This window comes from Rhipicephalus microplus, chromosome 1 (genome assembly GCF_043290135.1).
Source record: "Rhipicephalus microplus isolate Deutch F79 chromosome 1, USDA_Rmic, whole genome shotgun sequence".
NCBI classification, from domain to species: domain Eukaryota; kingdom Metazoa; phylum Arthropoda; class Arachnida; order Ixodida; family Ixodidae; genus Rhipicephalus; species Rhipicephalus microplus.
Window position 1 is genome coordinate 116,390,725 of NC_134700.1, and position 21,238 is coordinate 116,411,962.

General features: G+C 47.0%; 1 protein-coding gene across 1 annotated transcript in view; it reads left to right on the top strand.

Moving 5' to 3' along the window:
• LOC119178436 (uncharacterized) overlaps positions 1-21,238 on the top strand; it is a 131,273-nt gene that overhangs the window by 13,563 nt on the left and 96,472 nt on the right. Inside the window, exon 2 of the mRNA XM_037429638.2 lies at positions 13-154. Coding sequence (XP_037285535.2) covers positions 13-154 — 142 coding nt within the window. The remainder of the gene's footprint in view (positions 1-12; positions 155-21,238) is intronic.

Consider the following 21,238-nt stretch of genomic DNA (forward strand, 5'->3'; position numbering starts at 1 on the left):
CACAATTTCTAGGTGGACAAAATATGAGTGATAAGTGTGAATTAGAACAGATACATAACTGCATCGAGCAAAAGTTTTTGTGCGGTGGAATCGCCTCTGCATTGCGACGAGCAGCACTTCGAGACGCAGACGAAACTCAAAGGATCTTCTGCAGGTAAGTTCATCTTTAAAAAATAACATTTGCTGTACGTAAATCTTGGTAACAATAGAGGCTGTCGTACGCTCTTTCGTGCGATAATCACAGTGAACAAGAGCTTCAGTGAGAAGGAAGTGTTTTTTAGCCATGTAAACAGGCACTTGGATCAGCATAAGTTTACTGGCATGCTCACCATCGTACTGATTGTCCTATTCAGGATAACTTGTGTCGACAAGACATGTTCACTTGACATCTGATTTCACGTGTCTTGTATGTGCTCTATACATGTAATGCCTGCGAATTTTTAATGCGTGACAGCTAAATCCAGTGTGCTCAGCGGCATCTCTCCTCCCTTGGCATTCATCCTGTCCGTCTAAGTGACCAATATTCATCTTTCCGACGTTCTTATGCTCATATCACCATTCTAAGTCTTATGATCATCTTTCAGAATGTACGTGACGCTGGTTTTTTTACGGAAACATTTCGCCACCTTCGAATATTGTTATGTGTTTCTGGTATACACTGTCAAAAGTTGCAATCTAATTGTAGTATTGAAGATGTCTATTGCCTGACAAATGAACGGCCACGAAAGTTTTTTCTGAATCGGTCGAGTACAATGAGAAATAGGTCGAATCCTGCAATTGCTCTCTGTGGGTTTTCTCTCAACAAGCATGCTGAAAATTAGGGTGGGAAGGATGGCAAGGGTAAAACAAGCTATGTCACGCACATGTCACTACAACTCAGCCCTTTTTGTTTGTGTCTTCATGTATCTTCAAACTCGTCCCTTAATTAGAGTGTGACCGTGAATGAGAGTGTGGACTCGTGGCGTTCTTCAGCGGTGGCCTCGCTGACTATGTGACTCCCAATCATGGCCTCCAAGATGGCGGGAACGTGGCGTGTTTCTCTGCGGCTGGAGTGACGTAGAATAGGGAGAGTATCCAAAGCGCCATGCGAGGACATGAGAGGAGTGGGAGCCTTTAGCGTTGAACTCCCGTGTCACGTCACTGAGCTTCCTCCGCTGGGCTTCCTCCACTGTGGAAGCCGCGTCAAAGCGCAGGGCGTCTGCCACGCGCTTGATATTTCAGCCGCTATTACTCAACCTTGCAGTATTATCATCCTCGTCATCAGCCTGACTATGTCCACTGTAGAGCAAAGGCGTCTCGCAAGTTCCTCCACTCAACTCGGTACTGTGCTTGCTGCTGCCACTTTATACCCGCAAACTTCCTCCTCTTATATGCCCAACTAACTTTATGTCTCCCCCTCACTCGCTTGCCTTCTCTTGGAATTCAGTCAGTTACCCTCACTTACCAGCAGTTATTCTGCCTGCGCGCGACATGCCCACCTTATGTCTATTTCCTCTACATGATTTGAACTATATAAACCTAAATACCAGGTTTGTTCCCTGATCCATTCTGCTTTTTTTTTGTCTCTCCAGGTTACAGCTAACATTTTCTTTTCCATCGCTCACTGCGTCGTCCTCAATTTAAGCTAAACCCTCTTTGTAAGTCTCCAGGTTCCTGTTTCATAGCCAAGTACCGGCAAGGTGCAGCTGATACATACCCTCCTCTTGAGGGATAGTGGCATTTTTACAATCATAATTTTAGAGTGGTTACCAAATGTGCTCACCCCACTCTTCTTCTTCCAGTCATTTAAATCTCTTGGTTAGGCTCCGCGGTAATTACCTGTCCTAAACAGAGATGCGTACTCTTTTACAACTTCAAAAGCACTGCTATCTATCTCAAAGCGCTGTTCTTTTCCGAGGTTGTCGTACATTTCCTTTGGTTTGCTGCAGATTAGTTTATGACCTACTTTTTTGCTCTTCCTGTGTAATTGAGTAATTATGAATTGCAGTTCATCCCCTGAGTTACTCAGCAATGCAATGTCATTGGCGAAGCGCGGGTTACTAAGGTACTTTCCATCAACACTTATCTCTAACTCTTCTCCTTTTGGGCCTCTCAAAACCTACTGTAAGCACACCGTAAATAGCATTGTGAAGAATGTATCCCGTTGTCTTACAACTTTCTTGATTGGTATTCTGTCACTTTCTTTATAAAGATTTATATAGAGCACAGTTCATCCTCTGTTGATTACATCCAAGACGTTTACACTGTATCGTCGACACACTGATTCCGCAGTGTTGGCCTGACTGCTGATATCTGTAATGAATCAAATGCCTTCTCGTAATAGGGAAGGCTATGTAAAGTGGTTAGTTGTATTCTGAGCATTCCTGTATCACCTGATTGATAGTCTGAATAAGGTCGATTCGTGAATTGTCTGTTCGAAATCTTGCTTGTTCCTTTGGTTGATTCAATTCTACTTTTGTCTTGATTCTGTGAGCAATTAGCCTAGTGAATAGCTTTAATACGATGGAGAGAAGCTAAATGTAATTCCTCAAGTTCTTGCCGTTCACTTTCTTATGGATTACGGGGATGTCAGCCTTCTTCCAAGATTGTGGTACCCACTTCATTAGGAGAACCTCGTAAACAGGGTAGCTATATTTCAATGCGAAGCATTTCTTAGCGAGTTTAGGCGACTTTGAGCGTATCTATCTATCTATCTATCTATCTATCTATCTATCTATCTATCTATCTGTCTATCTATCTATCTATCTATCTATCTTTCTATCTATCTATCTATCTATCTTTCTATCTATCTATCTATCTATCTATCTATCTATCTAGCCGCCTACGACAATTAGCTCTCCAGGCCGTCCCAATAATGGTATTGATACCAAACTTGGTAAGGCATACCATGACAATATGAAGAACATATTTGACTAATCATGACGTGAAAATCATGACATGTGTGTGATGAATGTCATGATATACAATTCATGGTCCTGAAGCTTTTGCGATGGATTTTCACATGGCAAGTTTCAAAACTTGTATGGCATGACATGATTGCATGGCGAACACAAGCGACAGACCCTGACATGAAAAGCATGAAATGCGCGCCATTTAACAACATGAATACATGCCTCGCTCGTGATACGCTCGCGGTTTTTCACTGGTTTCACCCATACCAAAATTTGTGATACGGGACGTGAATGGAAGACGTAGGTAAATGAGACACCCAAAAACCAAACATAATAAACATTACATGCGTGTCATGAAACATGACTACATTCCACACTCATGATGCTCTCGTGATCGTTTTACTAGCTTCACCTATGTCAAATTTGGTATTACGGTGGGCGAATGAATTACGAAGCCATGTGACTGTTACAAACATGATAATCATCAGATGCGCGTTGTGTAAAAACATGACTATATGCCACGCCCTTGATGCGCTGGCGGCGGTGTCGCTAGATTCACTAATACTGAATTTGGTATAAGGGGACATGAATGGATGACGAAAGTATGAGAGTGGTGCAAACATGATAATAATGAGATTCGTGTCATGTGACAACATGACTACATGCTAAGCTCATGATGCACTCGTGAACGTTTTGCTAGCTCCATATGTACTAAACACGGTATTACGAGGCGCGAACGGATTACATAGGTAAATGACACATCCAAACATGATAATCACGACATGCGTGTCATGTAACAACATGACTACATGCCACACTCATAATGCGCTCGCGGCCGTTTCGCTAGCTTCACACATGCCAAGTTTTGTATTACGTGACGCCAATGAATGAAGAAGGTATATGACTGGTGCGAATATGGTAATCATAAGATGCGCGTCATGTGAGAACATGACTACATGCCACAGTCAAGGCACCAATACTTCTCTACGTGACGCGGTGTGCGTGCTCGCTGGTGTTGCGGTGCCGAGTGCGGGTCCTGCCATGTACTCGCAGGCGTGCGCTGTGCTCTGTTGCTTTGACGCATGCGCGTTTCAGCACGTCCAGCGTCCCTCCGTCACGAAAAGAGTAAAACGCAGTGTTGTCTGGGTAATGCGTCAGCGCGAAACGCAGCATGTCGCATCTGCCGCCGGTTGCCGTCGGGCTGTGCTAATGAACGCCGGTCGCACTAGGCGTCAGAATAAACAGTGATCGCGTTTTGCTAACGTAGCGTCGCTGTGCCCAGCATGCGCGCGCGTCAACGCTACCTGGGAACACTCCCATTGAGCCATTCATGATGCCGTCGTGGCCGTTTCGCAAGCTCCACATATACGAAATTTGGTGTTAAGGACCTCAATGAATGGCGAAAGTACATGGCTTGTGCAAACATTATAATCCAGAAAAGCATGGAATGTAAGAACACGACAACATACCACACTCATAGCGTGCTCGTGGCCATAGCGCTTGCTCCAGATATACTAAATTTGGTATCACGTGACTAATAGAGGACGAAGGCAAACGACACATTCAAACATGCATGATAATTGTTACACGTAGGTCATGTACAGCATATTTAACCTGAGGCTCGTACCACTGTGCCGATTTTAAAGTGACATATCGATATTTATCATTCATGCTGATTGATTGATTTGATTGATTTGTGGGGTTTAACGTCCCAAAACCACCATATGATTATGAGAGACGCCGTAGTTGAGAGCTCCGGAAAATTCGACCACCTGGGGTTCCTTAACGTGCCCACAAGTCTGAGTACACGGGCCTACAATAGTTCCACCTCCATCGGAAATGCAGCCGCCACAGCCGGGATTCGATCCTACGACCTGCGGATCAGCAGCCGAGTACATTAGTCAGCAGACAACCATGGCGGGGCTTCTCATTTGTGCTTCGTATAATATATACTCTCACTGTACGTGGGATCTGTCAGTTTTGTTTTTTTAATGCGAAGCATTTCTTAGCGAACTTCGGCGACTTTGAGCGTATCTATTTATCTATCTAGCCGCCTTCGACTTTTACCTCTCCTGGCTGTTTCGATAATGGTATTAATGCCAACCTTGGTATGACATAACATGACTGTAGGAAGAACATATTTGACTAGTCATAACATGAAAATCATGAAATGTATGTCATGAATGTCATAGTTTACATTTCATGGTCATGCAGCTCTTGCGGTGGTTTTGTTTACTTGGTATGTTGCAAAACTGATATGGTATGGCATGATTGCATGGCGAACACAAGCGACAGACACTAACATGAAAATCATGACATGCATGTCATGTAACAACATGACTACATGCCGAGCTGATGATGCGTTGGCGGCCGTTTCGCTAGCACCACATATACAAAATTTAGTAATACAGTACATGAATGGTTGGCGAAGGTATGTGACTGGTGCAAACATGATAATATTGAGATGCGTGTCACGTTACAGCATTACTGCGTGCTACGTTCATGATGTGCTGGCAGACGTTTCACTAGCTTACTTATACCAAATTCGGTATTATGGGACGTTAATGGATGACGAAGGTATGATACTGGTGCAAACATGATAAACATGAAATGCGTGTCAGGCAGCAACATGAGTACATGCTACGCTCATGATGCACTCGCGGGCATTTCGCTAGCACTGCTCACATGTACCAATCTCGGCATTACGCGACGCGAACGGACGACACAGGTAAATGACACGCCCAAACATGATAATCACGACATGCGTGTTATGTAACAGCATGACTATATGCCGCAGTCAGGATGCGCTCACAGCCGTTTCGCTAGCCTCATATATGCCAAATTTGGTATTACGTGACATCAATGAACGACGAAGGCATGTGACTGGTGCAACCGAGATAGTCATGAGATACCTGCCATGTAACAATACGGCTACATGCCACAGTCAAGGTGTCATTACATTTAGACGTGACGCAGTGCGCGTCCTCACCGGTGTTCATTTCGTCGCGTCACGCCGGCGTTGCCACGCCAGCCACCGGTCCTTCTTTATATTCGCAGGTGAGCGCCGCACTGCGTTGCTTTCACGCGTGCCCGTTTCAGCGCATCCAGCGTCCCTCCGTCACGAAAATAGGGAGGCGCAGTGTTGTCTGTGCAACGCATCTGCGCGAAATACAGCGTGTCGCATTTCCCGCTATACTCGGCGACAGCTTTTATTGACATTGCAGCGAAGGCTACGGAGGCGGGGCCTCCACACATTTGTGTTACTACGCAAGTATTCCGGCAGCTTGCAGCCGATTTCGGTTCCAGTTTCGTTTTTCGCTTGCTCGCTGCGCTAGTGTGTTTAGCAAAATGTATGCATGCAAAATGGGAACGTCAGAGTTGAACTTTGATGAGAGTGCATACATGCAGGTAGTTACTGTGCTGTTTATATACTAGTACATATAAAATTTTCCGTTGTTCAGAACGTTTCCCCAGCATTATTCAGCCTTTATAACAGTGACGTTTACGTTCCGTGTTCAGCCCAGTATATACGGGAACGCGCCACACGTGATTGAATGTTAACGTTTACGGTATTGAGCCCTGGTATAGGCGAAATGGAAGGCCGGTTGCGGCACGATCCGGCCACGGGCTTGTCTTGTTTCAGTTTTGCTGTATTCGGTTTACGCCCTCAAAGGCTGTCAGCAATGATCGGCGCAGACTGCGCCTCAGTGTTCGAGAAGCCTCACAATTGTTGTAGATCGTTGTTAAGATTGCGCGCAAGACGCGAACAGTGAAGCTTATTTTAGAGCTTTCGCGGCCACCAGTGATAAGGCTGGAAAGTTCGATGCGTGATGTATAAAAGACGGCGCGTCCCAACGATGAGCAGCTTTTCCACGGGCGCTGCTGTGCTCGCCGCTGCGAGACCAAGCAGCAGACGCAGCTGGCGGGTGGAAAACGTGGTGCCGTCCAAGAAATAAAAAAAAACTAGGGCGCACGATAACTTCTTTTCCATGAACAGCGTCCCATACTTGTTCTATCCTTATAATGAAGAAAGTTTTATTTATTCGGGCCAAGTAGCTATTAGAATCAGAAAATAAAATAGGTACTATTTCCTGGCGCGCGCGCATGCAGGCGGTTCGCCTCTATAGCTTCCACAGTGCTGTCAAGAAAAGCTGTCGCCGAGTATAGTTACCGTCGGGCCGCATCGACAGACGCCGGTCGCGCCTGGCGTCAGACTAGAGAGTGATCGTGTTTTGCTAACGTGCGTCCCTGTGCCCAGCGTACGCGCACGTCAACGCTACATTTGATTGTATTGGGCCATTTGCAACAAGCTCGCGGCCGTTGTGCTAGCACCACATATACCAAGTTCGATATCAAGTGGCGTCAATGCATTACGAAATATATGACTGGTGCAAACATGGTAATCCTGACATGCGTGTCATGTTACAATATGACAACTTACGATGCTTATAGCGTGCTCTCGGCCGTTTCCCAAGCTCCAGATATACTAAACTTGGTATCACGTGACGTGAATAGATGACTAACGTAAACGGCACATCAAAACATGTTAATCATGAGACGGAAGTCATGTGTGGCATCATTTACCTCCACCTCGCAACGTTGTGTTGATCTAAAAGTGACATGTCAATCTTTCTCATTTGTGCTTCGGATGTAATCGATTCCGCCTCTACGTGGGATCTGCCAATTTTTTTAAGATGATCCGTCCTCCGTTTTTCAGCAGGTCTGATGTTACCTGATTCTAACCAGCAGCTTTACCTTTTTGCATTCCCTCCAAGGTTTTTCCGACTTCTTCTGTAATTACTAATGGGATGGCTTCTTGAATACTGCTACTTCTTTTATTATGGTCGAGGTTGTTCCGGTTATTGTACAGATCTTTGTAGAACTCCTGCGCTACTTTAGCTACCCTATCCATATTGATAGTTGCTTTGCCCTCATGGTTCCTTAGTGAAACCAGTGACTACATCTGGTTTTTGCCTACCCCAAGTTTTCTCTGGGCCGCTTTGACGCTTCCTTCATTCTTTAGAGCGTTTTCAAAATTTTTCCATGTTATAACTTTCGAAGTCAGGTGCCTTTCGCTTCTTAATTGACTTCGAAAGCTCGGCTATTTCTATTTTGCCTGCTACGTTTGAGGCTTTTGTGCATTGACGTTATTTGAATGAGGTTCTTCATCTCTTGGGGCAGCTTGCTAGCTTCCTTTCTAACTACCGAACCTACAACCTCCACTGCACACTGCGTAATGATACTCGTCTGATTATCACTCATTGCGTCAACACTAGGGCCGGTTTACTCGATAACAGCCGAATATCTGTTCTGAAGTGAGACTGAATCCCTGTACTTTGCCTTTCAGTGCTCTAGCTCAGGGAATGGTTTCTTACGTATCAGTTTATGTCTTTACTTCTTCAAGTCTAAGTTAATTCGAGACCTTACCATTCTATGGTCAGTTCATCGTACCTTGCCAATCACTTCCACATCCTGCACGACGTTTGAGTGTGCACTTAGTATAAAGTCTATTTTATTCATACTTTCGCCATTAGGGCCGCTCCATGTCTATATTAAATTCACTCAATTCAGGAAAAGGTATTCAAGATCCGTAAAATATTGCGTTCTGCAAAATATACTAATGACTCACTTCAGGAATTTCTACTGCCGATTCCCTAATCTCCTACTGTCTGGTCTGCGGCCTGCTTCTTCCCTACCTTGGCATTGAAGTCGCCCATCGGTCTAGTATACTGCGTTTTACCTTACTCAATGCTGATATCACGTCCTCATAAAAGCTTTCAACCAGTACGTCATCATGGCTGAATGTAGGCGCTTAGGTCTGCGCCACCTTCATATTGTATCTCTAATTGAGTTTAATTACATTTCTACCACCCTTTCAATATTGCTATAGTATTCCTCTATATCACGTTGCGAAGGTCAGCTTCCGATGGCGGCCTCTCTGTACCTAAGGTTCCTAACACCCTCTGTTGCGTCCCAGATCTGACCACCACCATGGTCACTTTCTTCGCAGCCGCTAGGAACGAGGGGCCGAGAGTTGATTGGCTTATTCGTGTAGTAGGTAGCGGCCAATACTTCTTTGTTGAGGGAGTGCGTTTCCGGTGGTGGTCCCCGATCAGGCCGCACCCCGGGACTCTCGTTTCAATTCCATCATCAAGCGGATAACTTTTTTTGATACGGCGGAGAATACTGCCGCACAGGGATAGGCTGATACCCTAACCACTACGCGATCGCTGCGGTAATATGAACAAGGCTTAATACTGCATCATTTCAACACAACACTGTAGCGACTCACCACAAAGATTACACGTTTGGTAGTTATGAATTGGGGATCTAGTATATTTCCTTTCAGCTGTTTTCCCACGGCAATCGTCCATACTTACACGCCCGTTTAGGAAAGTACTCAGCGCGGACTCACCGTGGATGATAACACTTAATTTAGTTTCGTGTGAAATAAACTTGCTGCGCGGCAAATTGCGAGATAACCAAGATAACTTATTATTCGGTAAGATGCGAGTTCGGTAGCCGCCAAGCCCGTTCTAACCGCGTTATTCGCCCCTGCCTCTGTTTTTAAATGCGAAGCATTTCTTAGCGAACTTTGAGCGTATCTATCTATATATCTATCTATCTATCTATCTATCTATCTATCTATCTATCTATCTATCTATCTAGCCGCCTACGACGTTTAGCTCTCCTGGCCGTATGGATAATGATATCAATACCAAACTTGGTATGGCACAACATGACTACATGGCGAGCATAGTTGACTAGTCATAACATGAAAATTATAAAATGTATGTCATGAATGTCATGATATTTCACAGTTATGGATGGACGGATGGATGGATGGATGGATGGATGGATGGATGGATGGATGGATGGATGGATGGAGGGATGGATGGATGGATGGATGGATGGATGGATGGATGGATGGATGGATGGATGGATGGATGGATGGACGGACGGACGGACGGACGGACGGATGGATGGATGGATGGATGGATGGATGGATGGATGGATGGATGGATGGATGGATGGATGGATGGATGGATGGATGGATGGACGCGTGGGCGGATGGACAGATGGATGGTTGGGCGGATGCTGTGAGCGTCCTCTTCATAACAGGGCGTTGACTTGTGTGTGACCAGGCTCGCAAGAAAAAATGAAGAGGTAACTACTTTTATGTTGGCCTAATGTCTTATCTACTTCGAAAAAGTTGATCTTATTACAGCAAAAAAAAACTTTTGTGTTACATCTGTATCTCTTTAAACAGCCTGACCTCATTTTTCCACAATTTCTGTCCTTTATCTCTACTTTTCTGTCACCAGTACTCTAACCATCTTGTACTTGCTTCTATCGCGGACATGTTCAGCTTTTCATGTTTGTCCCTAAAACCCAAAGCCTCATGTAAGTTTGTACCCACACGTATACCTGTGTGATTATCGCCACATTCCATCAAAACATGTTTCATCGTTTTCTTACCTCCCCTACAGCGTGTACATTGTTCTTCCTCTTTATTAAACCTCGCTGTTCTTCCTCTTCATTGAACCTCGCTCTATGACTATTGTTGGGCTCGAACTTCGTGCGTTTCCCGAATACCGTACTGTTACCCACCCCGCGGCCAGCGACCCTCGCCACCAAGGAAGCAGTGCCACCAGAATGCATACGATGACTGTCTGCTGGTCACAAAGGACGCGACAACTCCCGTGCCCAAAGGGGTTCAATTATGGCGCTTTACTGGAGACCAAGCCAAGCTGCAGGTGGCCGGGCCAGGCTGCAAGGATAGAAGGTGCACGTGCGCGTCCGCCGGACAACCAGAATAAGTGGAGGCGACGGCATTTAAGCACGTGCCAATTGTATTGATGGCCTGCCAGCCCGGCATCGCGCGAACTTACTCGGAGGCGATTTCCCACGACCCGGCAACGCCCGTCGTCAATCATTCCGGGAACCGGGGTGAAAGAAACCTGAGCGACGGCGGAGAACCGATGAGTGGGCAAGAGGCGGTGGGTCTTCGAGGTTGTGGCGAGGGGAGACACATCCGTGCGTTCCGATTGGACTGTCAGAATGGTGCGTTACGATTGGACTGTAAGAGTGGTTGCATGGGGAGACAGGGGATAAAACCAGGGGTGCAGGGACAGTGAGAGGGAGAAAAAAAAACAAATAAACATCTCTATATCCAGATGATGTCGGAGCGGTCGTTTCCTCAAGGTGCCAGCAGATGAAAAGTTCTCGTTTCCGGCTTCCTGGGCGGCAGCAGCAAATGTCGCGCAACAAGTGAGAGGCGAGTGGAAAGAACCAAAACGGAACGTAACTGGCGCAGTTGGCAGGATCTGCATGGCTGAACTGAGGAGGACAGCGGGGAGCGACATCGGCCGAGACTGACGACAACCACCTTCAACTGACTGCCACGCTGCGGGATCAATGAAGCAAGGCTAGTCCACCGGATTCCGAGGAGGAAGAGCGCACCGCAAGGCTACTTCAGGCGGGTACCTCTTGATTTTCTGTTGGGCGCAGGCGATGTCAAAGCATTACAACTTGCGATACAGAGAAAGGGATAACTCGGAAATGAACGGAGACGGGGCAGGAAACTCGCAGGCGTTGGGAGTCGCCGACAGCGGCACGGGGGGTCATGGTAGTGGCACGTCAGATACGGCGTCGGAACAGCAGCTAGCGCTGCTCCAGCTTCAATTAAGAATTGCTGAGGCGGAAACGGAGAAGCAGCGTTTGATGCTGGAAATCCAGCGGCTACGAGCCCGTAATTGGGCAGAGTCCAACGAGAGCGATGACAGCGTAGCGCTGGGCGGAAGATCGAAGGAAGACAGGCGATTGAAATTCGCAAGCTTGTTGAAGGGTGTACTGGCACCAATGCCGAACCAAGAGGCGCTTGCGCCAATGTGGTACGAGGATGTTGAGGCAACACTCGAGTCGTATCAAGTTTCGAGTGAATGGTGGGCCGGGCTAGTTTTGCCACGGTTGAGTGAAAGGGCACGCGGGCTGCGGTGCAGGCTTACAGCAGAGGAGCGCAAAGCTTATGTTAAGCTTAAGTCAAGCATTTTGGAGGGTCTCAGGCTTTCGGTGGCGGAGTACAAGAGGCTGTTTGCGGGACCGGAAAAGGGAGAAAGGGAGTCCTGGGATCCGTTTGCCGTGCGCCTTGAGAATTATTTCAACTATTACGTCTAGAGTTCAAAGGTAGGCGCATTCGAGGAACTCAAGCAGCTAGTCGTCGCGGATCGCTTGAAAGAATGTTTGAGCCCGGAAGCGAGAGCGCATGTCATTTGTAAGCAACAGGAGTCCTTCTTGCTGCCTGGTGGCGTGGCTAGGCTCGCGGTGAGATTTGAGGAGAGCGAAAAGTGCAAGGCATCACAAAAAAAGGCAAATGTAGAGGAGTGGCAAAAGAAAGCTAAAACAGCGGTAGATACACACACGGACGGAAAAGGGGAAAGGTGATGTTTTGAGTGTAAGGGTGCCGACCACATTGCCAGGGATTGCCCCAATAAGGGCTCAGGTGCAAGGCAAGGCACTAGGCCAGCAGGACAACAAAACGGTCCAGTGGTCGCGAGGGTGTCTTCTTCTGCATTCGGGTCAGACATAGGAATGACAGACAGGTTGTGGCAGCGTAAAGAGCAGAAACAACCCTCATTTGAAACTGTAACGTTTAAGAGCTCAGGTCAATCATTAAACGCCGTGGTAGACTCAGGATCGGAGGTGAGCGTCATCAGAAAGGCAGTGGTACCTCAGTACGATGGTACAGGTTCGCAGATAAAGTTCACGAGAGCGTTCGGGCAACAGGTCACCACTGAGTTGGCTTACGTGCCGCTCATAGCTACTGAAGGAAGTCCTTACGTGATGTCCGAGGTGGTGCAGTCGGCCGTGCTTTGTGCAATCACAGATAAGCTGCTAGACGGCACCGACGCGCTGATCGCACCCAACTATTACGCACAGCTTCTCGAGGAAAGGGTTAAACGTGACATAGTGTCAGACGACTCTTCAGCAGTCGAGGAGACCGAAGCTATAGTAGAGCTGTCAGATGAAGCATGCGAGGAGCAACGGGCGATGGCAGGCGTCATAACCGCGGAGAGCAACAGCGAAGGTTCCGAGCCGGTCAAAAGTAAACGACAGGAGTTTTGTGAGGCTGAGGAAGCAGACCCGGCTTTGCGAGATGCTTGGTCGCAGGCAAAGGCTGGAAAGCATGGTATGCTCGTTCAAGACGAGCTATTGTATCATCAGGAACACATCGCGGGTCGCATCTGCAAACAGCTAGTGCTACCATCGCACAGGCACAAATAAGTGCTGAAAATGGCTCGATTCACCAAGGGCAGGCCATTTAGGAGAGCGGAAAACACTACAACGAGTGAAAAGCTCATTTTACTGGCCGCAGATGTCGCGAGATGTAAAGGAGTACTGTAGGTCGTGCCAAGGATGCCAGGTGAAATCGCCGACGAGGCAGAAAGATAGGGTGCCGATAAAGCCCCTGGCCAGGCCCAGCGCGCCGTTTCAGACAGTAAACATGGACTGCATCGGTTCTACGGTACCGCCTTCGGCTAGAGGTCACCGCTACGCTCTTTGTGTCGCAGACTTACATACCAGATGGCCAGAGGTGGTATGCCTCCGTTCACTAACGGCAAAGGCTACATGTGACGCGTTACTGCAGATATTTTCTGAACACGGGGTGCCAGAGACAATTTGCTAAGATCAGGGCACCAACTTTGCGTCGAGGTTGACACAGGAGATGTTGCAAAGACTGGGGGCAACTCCGAGATTTTCCGTGCCCGATCACCCGCAAAGCAACGGCTTGGTCGAGCGCTGGAACGGCACGTTCAAAAGAATGCTTTCTCACATAGTCAGCGAACATGAACGCGAGTGGGAGAGGCTGATTCCGTTTTTGTTATAGGCATATCGTGAGGTTCCACATGCGACTACAGGGTGGTCAACGTTCCAGCTCATGTACGGGCGGGTACCGAACAGGCCCCTATCCATTTTTAAAAGGACTTGGCCAGGAGCCTGGGAAGTGCCGGAATCATTGAGTATGCCAGCAGCGGAATATCTTGTGAAGCGCCCAAGTAGTTTGGAAGAAGCTAGCGAAGGAGCCGCCCGACAGAGTGAAGTCACTCAGAAGGAGTGCGTAGGATGCTATAACTTGAGGGCCACAGACAAACAGTTTAACACAGGGGACCAAGTACTATGGCTCGAGAAGGAAGGAGAGGGGAAGCTAGTGGCGAAGTGGAAGGGACCGATCACAGTGGTCGAAAAACTGCGCCCGTACAGTTATTTAGTTGAGCTCGAGGACGGTTCGCGCAGAACCATTCACGCTAACATTCTTCGCGCATATCACGCCCGAGTAACTGCCGTAGGAGTGATATTCGAAGGCGATCAGGAATTTGGAGAGGTTCCGGTCCCACCATGCGGGCTAGAGGCGCAGGTGACGCTGCAGCTTGATGAGGTAGCACACCTGGAGCCCACACAGAGAGAACAGCTGCGAGACTTAATCGCAAGACACCCGAGGGTATTCGCAAACAAACCCAGCACCTGCAAAGTGGGAATCCATAAAATACGAATCAAAGCAGGAGAGCAACCGAGGCGCGCATACCCATACAGAGTGCCGATGGCGCTGGTGAACGAAGTAGAGAGGCAGGTAAATGAGCAGTGGGGATTGATATACCCGGTTGAAATTCCGCACGCGTATCCACTGGTCTGCGTATCAAAGAAGGACGGTGGCATCCGCATCTGTTGCGATTACAGGAGACTCAACGAAATAGCAGAGACAGACACATTTCCCATCAGCGTGGCGACCGATCTGTTATACCAAGTAGCGAAGGCTAAGTACATAACTCTGCTAGAGATGTTCAGGGGTTACTGGCAAATACCTCTCGATGAGGACGCGCAGGTTTGTGCCGCTTTTGCCACGCCCTCAGGCTGATACGCATGGAGAGTGATGCCCTTTGGGTTAAAGAATGTTGCCCGTACCTATCAGAGGGTCATCAATAGTGTACTGGCTCCGCATAGACATTATGCTTGCGCTTACATTGACGATGTAGTGATATACTCTGAGAACTGGAACGACCTACTGGAACATTTAGACAAGGTAATTCTGCCCCTAGCCAAGGCAGGGTTGACGCTCAACGTAAGCAAATGTCGGTTTGCACAACAAGAAATAAAATTCTTGGGGCATATTGTAGGATCAGGCAAGTACGGGGCCGATCCAGCGAAGGTGAGGGCGATAAAGGAGATCTTGGCTCCCAAAACAAAGGGACAACTTCGTAGTTTCTTAGGGCTAGCCAACTATTATAGGGACTACATGCCCGAGTACTTCAAAGTCATTATGCCTCTGGCTAACCTAACTGGCCGACGTATTCCGCAGAAATCACCTTGGAATACAGAGGCTCAAGAAGCTTTTGACAAGGTGAAAAACTGTCTAGTGCAGGCGTCGGCGTTGCAGGCACCAGATCCGAGGAAAGAATTTATCCTCGCCACAGATGCATCCGATTACGCCGTTGGTGCGTGCCTGACACAGCAGGATCTGGTGGGCAAGAAGCGCCCTATCGCTTTTCTGAGCAAGAAGCTTAGCCCGGCTCAGACTCGATGGGCCACAATAGAAAAGGAAGCTTATGCAATCATTTGGGCACTGGGGAAGTTGGATGTTTGGCTGTTTGGTGCTAAAATCAAGGTGATTACCGATCATAACCCACTCAAATTTCTGACTCTAACCACTCCGCAGAGCGCTAGGCTGACACGCTGGGCGTTGGCACTACAGAAATATAACCTGGAAATTGAACACAATATGGGGTGTCTGAACGCAAATGCCGACGCATTGTCGCGGTTGGTGACTACTAACAATGACGCATAAAAGGGACGGCGAGTTAAGGGGGGTGTATGCTTTGTTAGCGCGTGCGCGCGACGGAGTCAACGAGGTATGAGTGACAGTTGGTGCCTCACGTGTCGAGCCAGTGAACATGTGTGCATATGCGGTTGTGTTGGTGTCGCATGTCATAAATACAGTGCAACACAGTTGAAGGGGAGATGTTGGGCTCGAACTTCGTGCGTTCCCCGAATACCTTATCGTTACCCACCCCACGGCCGGCGACCCCTTGCCAGCAAGGAAGCAGTGCCACCGGAATGCGGGACGATGACTGTCTGCTGGCCACAAAGGACGTGACAACTCCCGTGCCCCAAGGGGTTCAATTATGGCGCCTTACAGGAGACCAAGCCAGGCTGCAGGTGACCGGGCCAGGCTTCAAGGATGGAAGGTGCACGTGCGCGTCCACCGGAAAACCAGAATCAGCGGAGGCGACGGCATTTGTGCACGGGCCAATTGTATTGATGGCCTGTCAATACGGCATCGCGGGAGCTTACTCGGAGGCGATTTTCCACAACCCGGCAACGCCCGTCGTCGATAATTCCAGGAACCGGGGTGAAAGAAACATCAGCGACGGTGGAGAACCAATGAGTGAGAAAGAGGCAGTGGGTCTTCGAGGTTGTGGCGAGAGGAGACACATCCGTGCGTTCCGATTGGACTGTAAGAGTGGTGCGTTACGATTGGACTGTAAGAGTGGTTGAATGGGGAGACAGGGGATAAAACCAGGAGTGCAGGGACAGTGAGAGGGAGAAAAAAAACGAATAAACATCTCTATATCCACATGATGTCGGAGCGGTCGTTTCCTCAAGGTGCCAGCAGATGAAAAGTTCTCGTCTCCGGCTTCCTGGGTGGCAGCAGCAAATGTCGCGCAACAAGCGAGAGGCGAGTGGAAAGAACCAGAACGGAACGTAACTACTAAGTATTCTAAATATGGTTGATTTGGTGTTTTGGTGATACATGATTGTTTTGAAATGAGAGCGCACTACTTAGACGTGGACAAAAAGACAGGGACAAGTGCTTGTCCCTGTCTTTCTGTCCACGTCTAAGTAGTGTGCTCTCACTTCTAAACAGTCATATATTATGAAGGTACACGAACTCGCTTCGAACAGTAAAGCACTTCCCCTTGAATTATCATGAAACTCCTCCCGCCTTATTTCGTTGTAGCCCTTTGGGTATACTAAGCGCCGGCTTCGCTTCCATCACTGTCATGCAATAAATACTCTCCACCTCTCTGACTTTTCGCTTCATACTGCTTGTGGGCGTGTCACCCAAACTGCCAGCTGTATATTTACCTGTGAGCCTCCCAGCAATTTTTTTTCCACTTAGTCTCCACGCTCTTCTTATACAAATACCACCTACGATCCTTTAATTTCCTAAGTCTCTCTTCAAATCTCACTTTGCACTGAACTTCCCTTACATTGAAGCCTGTACATCTCATATCCCCTTTTCTAGCCTCATTCATCGTCTTCCGGTGAGCGCCCAACGCGAGGCGTCCCACAGTCCTGTGATTTACATTCAATCTTGATTGCACCTCTGACATCATGCATACTACTGAATTCCCAAAAGTGGACCCTGAAACCATTACACCTTTCCACAGACTTCAAAGGACTTTGTTCCTATTCTATCCTCATAACGCTCGGTGCTTCATTATTGCAGCATTCGTCTATCCCTTTGCTGTTAATGTTTTTTCCTGTACCTCCACATATATATCTCCCTCATTTATTCATACTCCGAGGTACATGTACTCGCTCACCTTTGGTATTTCTCGGCCTAGAATTAAGACCGCCTGATCTTCGTGATTATTGGGTACCATCAATACTTATTTTCTTGCCCTAAATCCTTGGCTTGGAGCCTTACCTTCTCTTCAGCATACATTTGCCAGCCCCTGTATAATGTCGTCACTGTCCGCAAATAATACAATATTGTCTGAGTAAAATAGACCTAGACTTCCGTTCAACCATTGCGCCAGGCTGTTTGGGTGACAGAATAAACCAAACGCTGCTACCTTCCAGCGCTTTTCCATCCGTACCATGTACAGCATCAATAACAGCGGAGAAAAAAGACATCCCTGTGACAGCCCCTTGTTAATTTTAATGCTTTTGTTCCTACTTATTTCTTCCCATTCTATGCAAACTGTTTTTTCTCGGTATATTTCTCTCAAAAGCTGTACATAGTCGTCACCTGTACCCACTTTTTTCAAATTGTACCACAAAAACTTCTGACTAACGTTGTAATACGCCCCAATGATGTCCAGATAAGCTACGTTTAAGGACCTCTTTTTTGTTTTGGATAATTTTGTACACTGAGCAAGAACTAAGATTTTATAGTCTGAACGCCTGTCGAGTCGGAATTCATTCAAAGCTCTCCCAAAATATCTTTTTGCACTGCCCACGTTTCTATATTTAATTTTACTGACTGCATCGCCAACCTCTATACCACAGATATACTGGTGAGCGGTTTCTTCGAGTGAATATTAACCTTTTCTACCTTGCATTTATAGATTACGTTCATTCTGCTTTTCGGCCAAGTGTGACGTATTTCCTTCTCCTGCGTGTACTTTTCCACGGATTTCACCAGTGCTTTTTAGTGCTATGTCCTACTTCAATGATGAGGCGGACACGAATCCCATCTAAGCCAGTAGTAGTACGCATAGAAAATTTTACTTCGACCTTCTTCCAATTGAGTATCTCAATTACTACCACTTCCTCGGTTGCACTCTTTTTCATACTTTTACACACTGGAGAATCCCTCTGGGTGACCTTTTTAAACGAATCTGCTGTTACCAATCGGATATTAGCTAGTGCTACGTACCCTTCCAATTTATTTTCTCCTTCACCCACCATATGTTGTTGCATTGTTACAAACTTCCTACCTAGCACTTTATGGTGGCTCCAAAGTATTCTAGGTGTAGCCTTCTTCTTTTCGCAAATCTCTGTGAACCGACGTTCACTTTCACCTTTATTCTTGCCTCAACCATCTTTTGCAGAGTGACTTTTTCTCTTAATATATTTCCCATATTTGGTTGACTTCATTCTGTGGCCGCTTCTTTTTTTTTTTGCCTGGCTGTGCTCCCGTGATGCCTCACGTCGCTTCTCGATGACATCTCGAATTTCACTGTTCCACCAAATTTAAGACTTTCCCTTTCATATCCAGCAAATCGCTTTCTTCTCTCTTCCCATCTCTCACATCATTACATGTAACAATCCACTATCCTCCCAGTGTTTACCCGGTAGTTATTCTACTTTGTCCTCGAACCTTGCGTCTATATTTCTTATTTGTGTGTCATTTAAACACGAGCTTCCAAACTTTGACTCTATGTTCGTATTGTCACTTTTATATCCCATTCCTAATGTTCTGCGTTTATAATCCCTACACAAGCTGCTAATGCCTGCCTCGTCTATTCTCATCTCTATAAGTTTGCCATAGATAACCTCTGTCATAAGACAATAATCAATGCTTGATTCCGTGTGTGCGACTTTCCACGTAATCTGCCCCTCGCACTTAGGCCCCGCATTAATTATCCAAGACTATGTTGCTCGTCGAGATCTAGCAATATCCTGCTGTTGGTGTCTGAATGTTCGCTAAAATCCTGCATGTGAGCATTTATGTCCCCTAGAAGGATTATTTCGGCCCATGCCAAAATTTCTTTTATATCTGTGCCTATGCTATTATATCAGTATCTTTAAATTTGTTTCCTTCCAGCTGTTTCTCACCTACAAGTAAGCTGCCCTTAGCCACGTTTTTCCGCCCTACTGTGCCCGAAACCCATAGGTGCTCTGAACACGCTTTTTTGACTCAATCCTATTGTCTTTGCTATGAATGAGCAATCCCACATCCCCACTTTTTCTTTCCGATAGGCTCCTGTCGCATACTTTCCAAGTAGAATTCAGAATGTCTGGTGGCTCTTCCAAGTCTCTAAGGTGTGTTGCTGTAACCACATTCACACCTATACGTTCCTTGTTTGCCTTCTCAATCTCTAACCATTTTGCCTTTTTTCTGCTACCCCGCAGGTTAAGGTAACCAATTGCAACACGCTTTTTCTCTCTTCTTTTACCTTTCTTTTGATTTTTTCCTATACAACCTGTCAAAGAGTCACCCTGGTTGTTTTCCTTGTTACCAGCTATCCTGCACACAGAAGGGCCATGTGCCCCCCAAAAAGCTACATCGCGTCCTGCAAGTCTCCAACCCCCGTCATAACCTAGCCTCCTATCGAAGTTAATTCTGTTCCGTAGAAAACCCTCCCCCCTATGCACCTCTATGTTTATTTCCACTGCCTAAAAGCCCTTCTCTTGACTCATCTGCCATATCTCGTTGTTTGCGTCGACAACTGCTTTTTGCAGGTCGCCGTCATGGACTGGTAACTCAGGTATCGTGCATATTACTACCTGTAGCTGAGGGGAAATGGTGCGCATGTCATCGATCCCTTTCACCAATGTGGTCACTACCCGCCGATTCTTCTTTTAAAACATCGTTAAAACCACCCGAAATTACCGCGAGGTTTCCTCCATTTGCTTTCGTTGTGAGTTTTGCGCTCGCTTGCCTCATTACTGCTTCCAGCTTACTACCTGGGAGAGTCCCTACGTAAGTCCTCTTGTCGCCTCTTACCCGCTCTTTGGTTGCTTCGCGCACCGATTTAAATTCAAGTCTCCGGCCATTATCACAAGGTGTGAATTTTCTGCTGGATGGCCCCGCACCTGGAGGTTACTTGCGCTTGCAGCGCCGGCTGCTTTGTCCCCTCCCACCTCCCCTTACTATTTCACGCAATCTGGGTCGCGTGATCATTGAGCCGGCTGAGCCTGTTTTTCATTTCTTCTCCGCCATTCTCAGTGTCGGTGTCTTACCGTTTTCGTAATCTGCCGTTCCTTTGTTCAGCATCGCTATTGCCTCCTCAGCTGAGCTAAGCCTTTCTCCCATAGCCCTCGTTTTTTCTCGCTCTGTCGTCACCGCGGTTTCCGGCTCAGCTGTTCACTCTGGGCAAGCATCACTTTCCCCAAATTTCCTCCACCTCACATTGCATACAGATGGGGTCAGCCTCCTCTGCATTCACGTTGGCACTAGCCTCCATTTTGAAGCCGACTCGGCATCCTGAACATTTTACAGTCATTTTAATCATGTCTTTGTTACACCAATCATCCTGCTGAATCGTCCCACTTGATTATTACAAAAGACGGCGCACTACAAACCCTGCCCGAAGCGAAAAAAGTCCATGCTCTAATACAAAAGTTTGCGTGTTCAGTGTACGTTCACGCTCCCCAAGGAGAGGAAGAAAAACACACAAGCAAAAAATACCAGTTGAGTAACCTCAATCCAAAAAAGCCGTACAATGAAATAAGTGCTATAAAGATATACAATGGTTCCTTGTTAATAATAAAAGCAAGCTTGAAGCATGCCGATTCCACATCTTCATAGAAGCTTTCAACTGAAGCGTCATCATGGCTGGATGTAGGCACGTAAACCTGTACTACCTTCAGCTTGTATCTTTTACTCAGTTTAATTA